Source organism: Phacochoerus africanus, chromosome 14, assembly GCF_016906955.1.
Source record: "Phacochoerus africanus isolate WHEZ1 chromosome 14, ROS_Pafr_v1, whole genome shotgun sequence".
In the NCBI taxonomy this organism is placed as follows: domain Eukaryota; kingdom Metazoa; phylum Chordata; class Mammalia; order Artiodactyla; family Suidae; genus Phacochoerus; species Phacochoerus africanus.
The window spans coordinates 26,144,342-26,157,822 of record NC_062557.1 but is presented as its reverse complement, the minus strand read 5'-3'; the positions used below and the strand labels follow the sequence as shown (position 1 = coordinate 26,157,822).

The following is a 13,481-nucleotide window of genomic DNA, read 5'->3' as shown; positions in this document are numbered from 1 at the left end:
TAGCACAGCAAGTATAATCTTACAAATAGGCAAGATTATCTATTACTACTACTATTATTATAGATAGCACGATTCCTTCATTTGTGAGGTAGTCTCTTGAAAATTTACGATTTGGGAAAAGTGTGATTCTAACTTTATGACTGCAGACCAGTTATCCAGACATACCGCAGGAAACAAGAGGCATGGATAGACCTAAAGACCATTGTGGGGCAGAGGGAATCCAAGACTTGGCCCTCAAACTGAGAACGGCCAGAGCTTTAATACGGCCCGTACCTGGTGCCTGGTTGCATGCCTGTTGTTGTCATCTTGCCTGTGGGACAGCATCCTTTCTTCTATCTGCTTATCCCGGCTCTGTGCTCTCACCTGCAACCATCAACAACGTCAATAAATCCACCTGCTTCTAAGACTATGTTTACTTCACGTGTAAGAATACAACAGTACTCCCTTGAACTCACATAACGGTACTTTTACTTTCAAAGGGTCTTCACATTTATTATCGCAATCTCTGTAAGAAACAGACAGGGCAAGCTGCACATTCTGTTTTCTCAGCCATTAACCGAGAATCAGAGAGTGAAATAATTACAACTAAATGGCGGTAAAGCTAAGATTTTAAGTTAGTCTGATGACTCTGAGCCTCTGTACCCTTCCCAGTGTGCAATGGACAAGAAAGAGTGTGAGCAAGTGCAAGAACCAGAGTAAGGAAATACAAAGAAAAGGTTAGGTGCTTGGGGTCAAGTCTACAGGGGCAACCTCACCCTGCAGTTAAGACCTTAGACAAACCCCATTCGTTCTCCAACAGTCTCAGTTTCATCTTCTGGGCAGTGAGGACTCCTATCCAACATCAACACAAAATCGGCATGGTCACAACAGCATGACTGACACTCGCCCACAAAATCTGCTCCACCCTAAATTTTTCCCATGACAATAAACAGCAACACTTTCTATACAACTGATCCGGTCCAAAACTTGAACGTCATGCTTGACTCTCTTCTTTCTCTTCCACCTTCCACTGAATTCCTCAGTAAGTCTGTCAGGCTGCTCTCCTCCAACACACATCCCAAGTCCAACCCGTTCTTACCCTCTCTACGAATACAACACTAGGTCATGCCCCCATGTTCTGCTGAGCTGCCTTCCCACCATCAACTCTGTGTCAACTCTTGCCCCCTCCAGGCCATTCTCCACATACTAGCAAGCTGTGATTTTTACAGGACATTGCTCTGTGGCCCAGTGGGTTAAGGAGCTAGCATTGTGGCAGCGGTGGCATAGGCAACTGCGGTGACGGTTTGAACCCTGGCCCAGGAACCTCCACGTGCCATGGGTGCAACTAAAAAAAAAAAAAAGTGTTTATGAAACTACACCACACCTCTGCTAATGCCCTCTGGATGCTTCCCACTGCTATCAGAACAAACGCATACTCCTTTGGCCAAGGCCTACAGGTTCTTCATGATCTGGATCCTGCTTCTACATTTCCCATCATATTCCAGCCACACTGGCCTACTTGCTGTCCTTCAAACACAACCATTTAGCCCCACCTCACGGCCTTTGTGCTTGCTCATTCTTCTCCTTAGAATCTATACACACAACTGTCTCTCTCTCTCTCTCTTTTTTTTTTTGCTTTTTAGGGCTGCAACCGCAGCACATGACTAGGGGTCAAATCAGAGCTGGAGGTGCTGGCCTACGCCACAGCCACAGCCACAGCAAAGGAGGATCCAAGCATGTGTGCAACCTAAACCAAAGCTCACGGCACCGCCAGATCCTTAACCCACTGAGCAAAGCCAGGGATCGAACCTGCATCCTCATGGATGCCTAGTTAGATTCATTAACCGCTGAGCCACGACGGGAACTCCGACACAATTGTCTCTTTGCCGTCAGCCACAACTCAGATAAAATGTCTTCATGGTCTGAGCAAAAGCAGTGCCACACCCTGTTACTCCCAAAACAGTCACTCTCTGTTCAGACTTTTTGTTCCGCAAAACATTTATCACTATACAAAATTCCTATTTCCTAATTTTGTACGTGGATTTTGTCTCCCTTCTAGAAAATGTTAACTCAATGAATGCAGTCTTTTATCTCATTCACAGAATTCTCACATACCTGTGTGCTGGCACGGGCAAGTCACAGAAATTTATGACTGAATAAAAATGGCACTGATTGCAATAATTCACCAGGAAACTCAGTAATTCTGTATACACAGTACTTTAGGAACTTTGACACTTTTGGAAGTTCCTGTGTGGCACAGCAGGTTAAGGATCTGGGGTTGCCACAGCTGTGGCATAGGCCACAACTGCAGGACGGGTTCAGTCCCTGGCCTGGGAACTTCCACATGTTGGTGCAGCCAAAAAAAAAAAAAAAAAAAACCTCTGGAGCTTTTAATAAATGTGAGGAATTAGTCTAATCTTTCCACTTGGGATTCTATACGTAACAACAATAAGTATCTTTCAGAAATTATCCTGACCAACCCCCCCAGCCCCCGCCCTCAACAGTCCAGCAGTAAAGATGGGCTATGCTGAGCCTGGCTACCCTTGTAAAGAAGAGAGCACAAAGGAGGAAAAATTCAGGAACTGAATTTCTTTTTTCAGAATTTTCTTCCTCAAAGTGAACATTTTATTTTTTTTAAATAAATTGCTTAAGGTAATATGTTCATACTGCTATAAGCCAACAATTTAAAAAGGTATACCTTAGGAAGACCTTCATGTAAAACCACAGACACTATCAGATCGTTATAAAGACAAGTGATAAAGGACTCCTCTTAAAAAAACAGAAATCACAGTTATTTCCAGAGAAAGAAGCAGAAGCTTGTCAGCTTCTGATGCAGACGGTGGAAGAGATGTTCCTGTTTTGATCTGATCTCACACTCATGGAAGAAAATGGGAAGACCCACCACTTTTACACAGGGCACAAGAAACTGCCTTGCTTATGTAAGAGCTGGGATGAAGAAAAATAAGAGTAAGTGTCTATAACCTTAAAATCCTTTGAAAGTATACTGCTTTGCTGACAGACTAGACGCAACACATAAAGAAACTTTCCATCCTGTGGTCCACTTGTACCCAGGAGAACAAATGCCTGAATCAGGAAGAATTAATGTTAGCTGTGGAATCTAATTTTTCTCAGGAGGAAACTGGCTCAGACAGGAATAAACCTGCTATCCTGGCCTTGTTAGCAAAATAACAACCACAAAAACAACAATTAATACTTTGGTCTAACCAGCTGGATAATCTGCCCAAATACTACCTGAGAAATCCATTTAATAACATTCTCAACTCTTGCTTTCCCAGAATTAGTTTTTCGGTTCCTCCTTGGCAGCAGCAGTTCATTCAGAAACATACAAAATAGGATCTTAGGCTCTACTCCTAAAGCCATTATTTCAAAAATCACAAAGGTTATTTAGAACTATATTTCTTCAAGATCATGAAACAAGAATTAGCCAAGAGTAGGTGTGACTGAGAGTAACAAAAAGGAAAAGTGTTCCACAGAAATAGAGCAAGAGGAAAAGAACTTTGAAAAACTTTGAAAAAGCAAAATGTCTTCATAGATTTATAAGAGAAACTAATGCATAAACATCAAGGTGACATATTTATGCAAATTATTCCTTAGTGGAAATGGTCCCCAGTAATCTTCGAAGATAATTTTCAATAGAAAATAACAACGTGCCTACAGGATGAGGGTCCAAATACTCCACAGATAATTTATTAATTTCTCTCAAAGCACTTATTATATATAGTAATTCTTGCGTGTGTGTGTTTTTAAACAATTATTTTTTTAGTTCTCCACTAGAAATGAAGAAGAAAGACCCTGCCCATTTTGTTCGCGCTGTATCCCCACTGTTTAGCCAAGTGCCTGGCAAAAGGTAAGCACTCAAAACGTATCTGCTGAATAAATGAGAATACAATTACCTTGCATTCGTCAGCTGAGAGGTTATGATAGAGCGGGCATCCTGATATGGAGAAATGTCTCTCGTGTTTTCCTGTAAGGTGTCCTGTTAAAGGAGGAAAAAAACTTAACCTCAAGATGATACAATGAAGCTTGGAAACCAATATTTTTCTCTAAAACAATACTACCTTTTTTGTGTGTAATATTTTTAGCAAGTACATGTTTGATTACAGATTAAATCTATGAAAGGTAAGTATTGTTAGGGTCATAACTTGCACCCACAATAAATTCTTTTCTTCTCCAGGCTGGATCTAGCCATCTTTTTTTTTTTTTTGTCTTTTTGCCTTTTCTAGGGCCACTCCCGCGGCATATGGAGGTTCCCAGGCTTACGGGTCGAATCGGAGCTGTAGCCACCAGCCTACGCCAGAGACACAGCAACGCAGGATCCGAGCCACATCTGCAACCTACACAACAGCTCACGGCAACGCCGGATCCTTTAACCCACTGAGCAAGGCCAGGGATTGAACCCGCAACCTCATGGTTCCTAGTCGGATTCGTTAACCACTGTGCTACGACGGGAACTCTAGGATCTAGCCATCTTTGAACATACTTGCATATATTCAATATAAATTGTAATTCCTTCTTTTCTAATGATGTATTCCTCAAAATTCCAAAGTGTCATAAACCAGACTTCCTGTGTGGCTCACAACACAACTACTCGGCTTCTACAGCAGCTGTGGGCTCGACCCCTGGCTCAGGAACTTCCATGTGCCGCAAGTGCGGCCAAAAAAAAAAAAAAAAAAAAAGTCAAAAACCCATACATTTAATAAAAAGGAAGAAAAGGGAGTTCCCGTGTGGCTCGGCAGAAACGAATCTGACTGGTATCCATGAGGACGCAGGTTCTATCCCTGGCCTCGCTCAGTGGGTTAAGGATCCGGTGTTGCCATGGTTGCAGATGCGGCTCAGATCTGGTGTTGCTGTGGCTGTGGCGTAGGCCAGCAGCTATAGCTCTGAATCCACCCCTAACCTGGGAACCTCCATATGCCACAAGAGCGGCCCTAAAAGCAAAAAAAAAACAAAAAAAAACAAAAAAAAAGCACCAAAAGGAACTCCTGTAATCACATTTTTAAACAGGCAGCTTGCACAAGGCCCTCTTAAGAGGAAATGTTAGGAATGACAATCCCGAAAGCTCATTTTATCAAAGGTACATTTCTTGAAGTTCCTGTTGTGGCTCAGTGGAAAGGAACCCAACTAGTATCCATGAGGATTTGGATTCAGTCCCTGGCCTCACTCAGCGGGTCAGGGATCCGGCATTGCCATGAGCTGTGGGGTAGGTCGCAGACTCAGCTCAGATCCCAGGTTGCTGTGGCTGCGGTGTAGGCCAGCAGTTGTAGCTCTGATTGGACCCCTAGCCTGGGAACTTCCATATGCCTCAGGTGCAGCCCTAAAAAAAGAAACAAAAAGACAAAAAAAAAATTTTTTAAATGATAGCTCTTTCGTTGATCTGGTAATTCCACTGCTATGAATTTATCCAACAGATTTTCTAGAAAGACATCAAAATACATACATACAAGACTATCCACTACAATATTGTTCAAAATGTCTAAAAATGAGAAACAACATAAATGTCAATCAATACACTTAATAATTTAAATAGGGCAATTTAAATAATTTCTGAACTATCAATATAATATGCCCTTTAAACAAATGGACTTCTGAGTGTCAATACTGTAAAATATCTAAGATGTCAAACCAACCCTTGTATATTTTCCTTTTTATACACAACAACAAAAAAGAAATATGTGTAAGAGTTCCTTTGTGACTCAGTGGGTTAAGGGTCCAGTGTTGTCACTGCTGTGGCTCTGGTTACAGCTGTGGCACTGATTCGATCCCTGGCCCAGAAACTTCTCCATGTCAAGGGCACAGCAAAAAAAAAAAAAAAAGAAAAAGAAAAAGGAAAGTACACATACATGTGTGCTTACACAGGTACTGAAGCTTACTAAAAACATTCCTAAAAAACTACCAACGGTAGTTTTATATCTAAGCCATAGTTTGGGAGATATGAGGGAAGGAGAATTTTCACCTAGCACTGCAGCCCTCCTACAGGGTTTTAATTTTCCACAAGTACCTAATACTTTCATACCACAACTAACAACCACCAAAAAAATTAATGACATTGTTTTGCTTAAGAAGAAGACTGGAATGAGTTTGAGAATAACTTTGGAAGCTCAGGTTTATACCTTTCAAACTTTGCCAGTGCACTGAAACTAAAAGTCAAAGTGAACTTTCCTGAGAAGCAACAGATTTATATTTGCCCTCTGGTCTATCACATTAAGGGTGCCGAGCCCAGGACATAACTAACTCATCATCAGGCCCCTACTCTCTAACCTCACCTCCTTCTCCTCCCCACTCTGGTCTGCCAGGCCCAGGCAGACTGGTCCTGAAGTATTGCTCAAAGTGGTTAAGCATCCTCCTGCCCAGACCCTGTGCACTCGCTATTCCCTCTAGCATAATGCTTAACCCCCAGACACTCAACTTATTTCAGGTTTCTGCTCAAGCATCACTGTATCTGAGTGGCTTTCCCTACACACATGTGCTTGTGTGTATGTAAGCATCCCACCCCTCGTGGCATGTATCCTCATGATGTATTCTATATCTATCTGTTTGCATTCCCCAGGCAGATAGATCATAAGCTCCATGAAGGTAGGGAATCGGAGATGTTTACAACTCTATCCCAAGAATTTAAAACAGTGCTTGGCACATGGCAAACATTTAGTAAGTACTGAGGAACTAATTCAACACAGTACATAAAATAAAAGTAACAATTTAAGAATGAATGGATAAGGACCAGCAGAGCTGAGGGAAATTCTTTCTCTTGCTGTGTGGCAAGGAGATCCTCTTAAAGCATATTAGTTCTCTCTTGTGCTAGCATTTATATGATATTGTCTATTCTTAGTGTTTTGTTTGTTTTTTCGTTGCTGTTTGGCTTTTTTTTTTTTTTTTTTTGCTTTTTAGGACCACACTTGCAGCCATGTGGAAGTTCCCAGGCTAGGGGTCAATTTGGAGCTGCACCTGCCAGCCTATACCACAGCCACAGCAACACAGGATCTGCAACCTACACCACAGCTTAAGGCAACACCAGATCCTTAACCAGCGAGCAGGCCAGGGATGGAACCTGCATCCTCATGGATACTAGTTGGATTCGTTACCACTGAGCCACAAGGGAACTCCCTATTCGTAGTTTTTCATTATTTATCCCAACGAAATTGATTTAGGCCTGAAACTACCCTGAGTAACAACTGGTACAGCATTCAGGAAATCTTTTGCTCTATCTATGCTTTTTTTTTAGGTTTTTATTTTTTCTATTATAGTTGATTTACATTGTTCTGTCAATTTCTGCTGTATGGCAAAGTGACCCAGACACATCTACATACATATATATTATATAAACATACACACACATACATATGTGTGTGTATACATACACACACACATTCTTTTTCTCACATTATTCTCCATCGTGTTCCATCACAAGTGACTAGATACAGTTTCCGGTGCTATGCAGCAGGATCTCATTGCTTATCCACTCCAAATTCAATAGTTTGCATCCACTAACCCCAAACTCCCAGTCCATCCCACTCCCTCCCCCTCCCCGTTGGCAACCACAAGTCTATTCTTCACGTCCGTGAGCTTGTTTCTTTTCTGCAGAAAGGTTCGTTTATGTCGTATATTAGATTCCAGATATAAATGATATCATATTGGTATTTGTCTTTCTCTTTCTGACTTACTTCCCTTAGTATGAGCCTCTCTATGCCTTTGGATCGGTTGAAATTACCTGAGAAATTGCTGCTAAGACCAGAAAAGGATCCAAATAAATAAAATACTAGGAAATACATAACGGTGGTCTGCAAAGCAGCAACTTACTCTGTTCTACCTTTTGTCTAAAACTGGTGGTCACATTCCAAGGCTAAATCTGTAGATAGAAAGAAAGGCCTCTTATCTCCCAATCAGCACCTTCCAGCTCCAGACAGAAGCCTAGCCCAACACTTGCACCTAAGTTCACTTAAGGAGCACAAATAAGATTTAAACCATTACATGAATCCCTCAGTAAAAGAAGAAGTCGGTCAGAGGAAAACAATGAAACATTCATCTATGTGAGAAGATATGCTTATCTATCTAGTTCACACTAAGCACACAGAGCTGCAAGACCTAGAACTACTGCGGTCACAAGGGCCACAGTCTCATCTATACTCTCTAGCTTCAATCTCTTCACACACACACACACACACACACACACACACACACACACACAAATCTGTTTTTCTCATTTCCATAACAGCCAAGGCCATATAACCATTATTCGCCACTAACTTAGGCACTGTTGGTTCTCAGTGAGCCTGAACTATGCACCATACAATGACATATTTGGAGAGAACCGGTCTTCTGTTTTGTTTTTGTTGTTGGAAAAACAGAGGATTTTTCAAAGGGAAAAGCTCTCAATAAACCAAACAGTGCATCACAGTTAATTTCCTTGCAGCCCAATTTGTTATGATGGTTAACAGGTCAAGAAGCAGAAATGCTTTTATCCAAGCAGGCAATTTGTTGCTATTCTGAGTAGTGATCACTAAAGGGCCTGAGGAGCTAAGTCACAAGAGGGCACTAAACATTTCTGGGTGATCTTCATTCCAGAGGTAGAGGGAACCATAGAACACAGGGTGTTATGAAGCGGGGGCAAACTCACCTAGAGAGTTACAGCCTGGGGTAGGACACTTCATGTTGAAATTGTAGCTCTCGTGGAAGCGTCGGCGCTTGGGGCGATGAGAGAGATCACTGCCCGAGTCCTTCAGGGACATGTCCTTGGCAATGCTCTCATCATGGGACACGTTGGGGCTGGAGATGTCTATATCAGACTCAGACGAAGGGGCGTTTCCAGTTGGCGTTCGAGGTGGAGATTCATCATGATCAGCTGTATTTTTCGTTTCTAAAGTAGAAGCAATGGGTAGAGCTCATGACTGCTGCTGACTTATTTAGAGGTTGACTATAGTCACAAGAGTTTATGGGCTACCTTCTTTCTACGATTCGACCAGTAACTTTTAGCCATTTACCTGCCATAAAGGTAAATGGAAAATGAAGAGAAACTAGCAACATTATTCCTCTTGTGCAACCTTAAATGCTGACTAAAATTCAATTTGGGGTTTACTTATTTTTGCTTCTCCCAAAGCCCCAAATCATGGGTAATTGGGACTGGATGAGTACAGGAGTTCCTGCTGCGGAGCAATGGGATGGGGGGGGGGGTGTCTCTGCAGCACCAGGACACAGGTTTGAGGCCCAGTCAGGCACAGTGGGTTGAAGGATCCAGCACTGCCATAGCTGCCCAGCATAGATCACAACTGCGGCTCACATCTGATCCTTGGCCTGGAAAAGCCATGTGCCTCAAGATGGCCAAAAAAAGAAAAAAAGGCTGGATGGGCATAAATTAAAAATGAAACAAAACACTACCATTCCACTCTCTTTCCAGAAGATACACAAGATGGTGGACAAACGAAAATGGTTCTTTCTGGATGACAATGAACGGACTTGAGATGAATGAACTTGACCAGCTCTAAATCAGAGGTTGCTAACCAAATGCCTACAAGGCCAAATAGAGAGCTGACTGTCCCTCTCAAGGGAACAACTACTATTTAGTTCCAGCCAATTACTGTGGGTGAATGGCCATGTAATATTCCCACAGCTTTCCATTTTTTAAAAGAAACTAGTAACTCAGGTTTTTAATGAAAATCTCTGTATTCAAATACAGGCCAGAAAAAAAAATCTTTTTTTTTTTTTTTTTTTTTAAAGTAAATACTGTGCAAGGAAACCAACTGACCATACTGGCAAGGTTAGAGGCTCACCAGTCTATAGCCTTTGCTCTAAGGCCTCTGATTTGTGCTGGTGAATTACAACCTCAATGGCCTACCATTCCCCATTACTGATGGTCATTCCTCCTCAGAAATTCAGAGAGATGGACTGATGAGCATAGCTGGAAGAAAAATCTAAGCCTTCTTCATCAGTGGGTCAGAAGTCTCCAAGCCCTTCCCTTTACCTACTGCAGGTCTGATCTAACATGCTTCAGCTACTCTGGACCTCAAGAATAATACAGTACTGAACTGTCCTCAGTAAGACGTGAGAAAGGAATCAAACAGCACTCCCCTATAGCCGAACTGTGTATTAGGTACCTATCTGCAGTGGCTCTGAGCCTCCCTTAAGAGGTAACTGACACAACCTTCTCTGGAATGGGTTCAAATCATCCCACACCCACTCACCTCTATCTGAAAATTCAACCACTTGCTCAGTTTCTGAGCCAGATGACCGAGTTTGCCGAAGTGGGTATTTCTTCGGAGTCACTGGGGTAGGCTGCTGCTGACTACGGGTCACTCTCCTGGTAGAATAAGCAGGCTCCTCAGTGCCAAAAGACTGCAAATTTCGAACAGGGCTGGAATCTGATCCCGATTTTTAAAACAATTAAAGAAAAAAGAAGGAAATCTGTTTTATTTCCCATCACTGTGATTTATTAGCATGTAGGTCCTCCTCTTCCTATCTCACAAAATGCAACAAAACCTTCAACTATCTTTTTTACTGAATTAAATGTAAACGAAATAGATCAGGTACAGAGATGCAACACACCACAGAATTAATAGTTTAGGCTCTGGAATCCAGACTGAACGTGATTCAGTTCCACTCCATCATACTAACTAACTGTGGCATCTTGGGCAAGTTAATCTCTCCAAGTATTTCCTGATCCATGGGAAAAAAAAAAAAAAAAAGGAAAATACTAGTAGCACATTCCTCATACATTTGTTGTGAGAAATGAATGAAATAATTCACATAAGGCACTTAACACAATCCCAAGATCTCTAAATTTGGGGCTTTATAAACATTAGCTGCATCCTCTTGCTTCTATTCTTACTCCAATCGACCTGAAAATAAATACTCTACTACCAAAGGATAGCAATATGTAACTATGTTCTTTCTCTAAGAATCTCTTTTTGGAGTTCCCATCGTGGCTCAGTGGTTAATCAATCTGACTAGGGACCATGAGGTTGCAGGTTTGATCCCTGGCCTTGCTCAGTGGGTTAAGGATCTGGTGTTGCCAGGAGCTGTGGTGTAGGTGGAGACACACTTGGATCCTGTGCTGCTGTGGCCCTGGTGTAGGCCAGTGGCTACAGCTCCAATTCGACCCCTAGCCTGGGAACCTCCGTATGCTGCGGGCTCGCAGCCCAAGAAATGGCAATAAGACCCCCCCCAAAAAAAGAATCTCTTTTTTTCTTCCTGATTACCCCCTTTGACACCAGGATGCAATATAATCTAGATTTGCAAAGGGTAAGGCAAAAGCACAATTTTAAAATTCTTTTGGATGGAGAAATCTATTCTGAAGCACTCAGCAACCTTTTTACATCTCCAGTCTGATGACACCTAAAAAAGGGATAAAATAAATCTGAAGCTAAAATTAAAGCATATTTAAACAAACAAACAAAATCCTAATAAGAGTTCCTGTTGTGGTACAGCGGAAGCAAATCTGACTAGGAACCATGAGGTTGCTGTGGCTGTGGTGTAGGCCGGCAGCTCTAGCTCCGATTGGACCCCTAGCCTGGGAACCTCCATATGCTGCAGGTATGGCCTTAAAAAGCAAAAAGCCAAAAAAAAAAAAATCCTAATATGTTATGTAAACAAAAAATCCTAATTCTTTAATGAAGAAAACTGAAATTCTCAGAGTTCCCATCATGGCACAGCAGAAACGAATCTGACTAGGGACCATGAGGTTGCGGGTTTGATTCCTGGCCTCCGTCAGTGGGTTAAGGATCCGGCGTTGCCGTGAGCTGTGGTGTAGGTTGTAGATGTGGCTCGGATCTGGCGTTGCTGTGGCTGCTGTGGCTGTGGCGTAGGCCGGAGGCTATAGCTCTGATTAGACCCCTATCCTGGGAACCTCCATATGCCATGGGTGTGACCCTAAAAAGACCAAAAAAAACCCAAAAAACCCCTGAAATTCTCAAATTCCCATGTAAGAGCTAGCACACAGCGAGGTTTTCAGTTTGCATGCCTCCAGGGGGCTCCATTTACAATGTAGTCTACTTTTTGCTTTAGAGGGGGCCCCCTTAGAGAGACCACATGGAGAACAGTGTCCCCAATTGTGGCACTCAGTGTTCATGAAGTACAGTCATTAGAAAAAGACCCAGAGCTCATGTAATTCCTATCTGTTCTGAATACTTATAACTTTCAGGTGACCGGGGCATGGCCTTTTTTTTTTTTTTTTTTTTAAAGGGCCACACCCGTGGCATTTGGAAGTTCACATCCAGGGGTCAAATCCAAGCTGCAGCTGCCAGCCTACACCACAGCCACAGCAACACCAGATCCGAGCCATGTCTGCGACCTACACCGCAGGTCACAGCAATGCCAGATCCTTAACCCACTGAGCGGGGCCAGGGATCAAACCCTTGTCTTCATGGATACTAGTCAGGTTCGTTCCACTAAGCCACAACAGGAACTCTGGCATGGCCATTTATACTTTCTAAGAGCACTTATGCCCATTCCTTTGCATGTTCTGTACTCTCTGCCTATAATAACACTTTCTTGACTTTCAACTTGTAAATTCCTACTAGATCCTTAAAGATTTCCATCTCTAGGCTTCCACGGTACTCTACGCAAACCTCTCTCGCAGCCCTTAGCACAATGCGTTGCCATAAGAGTTGACATCCCACGTTACACTGTGAGCTCTTTGAGGGTAGGAACTCTGATTTTTCTATCACAGTATCCCACTATGTTGCATCATACCTGAATTATAGCAACCGTTTATCAATATTCCCATTATGCCCCAAGATACAAACGTAGAAGTTGAGAAATCAAGAGACAATTATCTATACTTGACCTGAAATATTAAATTCAAAGATAAAGTTAGGAATAACCACAGAGAGAATGTTCCCACTTTCTTGCTTGAAAAAACAGATGTTTCTCCCTCAGTCTGCAACACATTCATATAGCAGTAAAAAAAAAAATCAGTACTTTTAAGTGCTCGGAGTATACTTCTCCCCCTTAATTTATCATCACCTATTGACCATCAGCTTTCTGTATTACTCACAACTTTCTTTCTTTGCCAGCGAATCTCAGAGCAGAGCCAAGACGGTGGGTACCCTCCAAATCTAAGATCAGATGGCTAACTGTACTAGAGAACCTTCCAACACCGAGATTCTCTATTCTTTACTACCATAGCAAAATTCTGGGTACTATTATAGTTGATAGTTGGGTCATCTGTATTAATTGTGCACCTGACTATAGCACAAAATTAAACATGGTTTTAAAGGTCTCAGGCGGAGTTCCCGTCGTGGCGCAGTGGTTAACGAATCCGACTAGGAACCATGATGTTGCGGGTTCAGTCCCTGCCCTTGCTCAGTGGGTTAAGGGTCCGGCGTTGCTGTGAGCTGTGGTGTAGGTCGCAGACGCAGCTCGGATCCCACGTTGCTGTGGGTCTGGCGTAGGCCGGTGGCTACAGCTCCGATTCGACCCCTAGCCTGGGAACCTCCATATGCCACGGGAGTGGCCCAAGAAATAGCAAAAAGACAAAATAAATAAATAAATAA

At 42.5% G+C, this 13,481-nt stretch overlaps 1 protein-coding gene across 6 annotated transcripts in view; it reads right to left on the bottom strand.

The window, feature by feature from the left end:
- Positions 1-13,481, bottom strand: part of KAT7 (lysine acetyltransferase 7) — a 35,096-nt gene that overhangs the window by 17,748 nt on the left and 3,867 nt on the right. For 5 of the 6 annotated variants that reach the window (XM_047756998.1, XM_047756997.1, XM_047756996.1 and 2 more), the window contains exons 3-6: positions 10,173-10,349; positions 8,612-8,851; positions 3,894-3,976; positions 274-363 (exon numbers count right to left, since the gene is read on the bottom strand). In XM_047756998.1, coding sequence (XP_047612954.1) covers positions 274-363; positions 3,894-3,976; positions 8,612-8,723 — 285 coding nt within the window. In that variant the 5' untranslated portion in view covers positions 8,724-8,851; positions 10,173-10,349. The remainder of the gene's footprint in view (positions 1-273; positions 364-3,893; positions 3,977-8,611; positions 8,852-10,172; positions 10,350-13,481) is intronic. The other variant, XM_047756994.1, reaches the window with a different exon arrangement.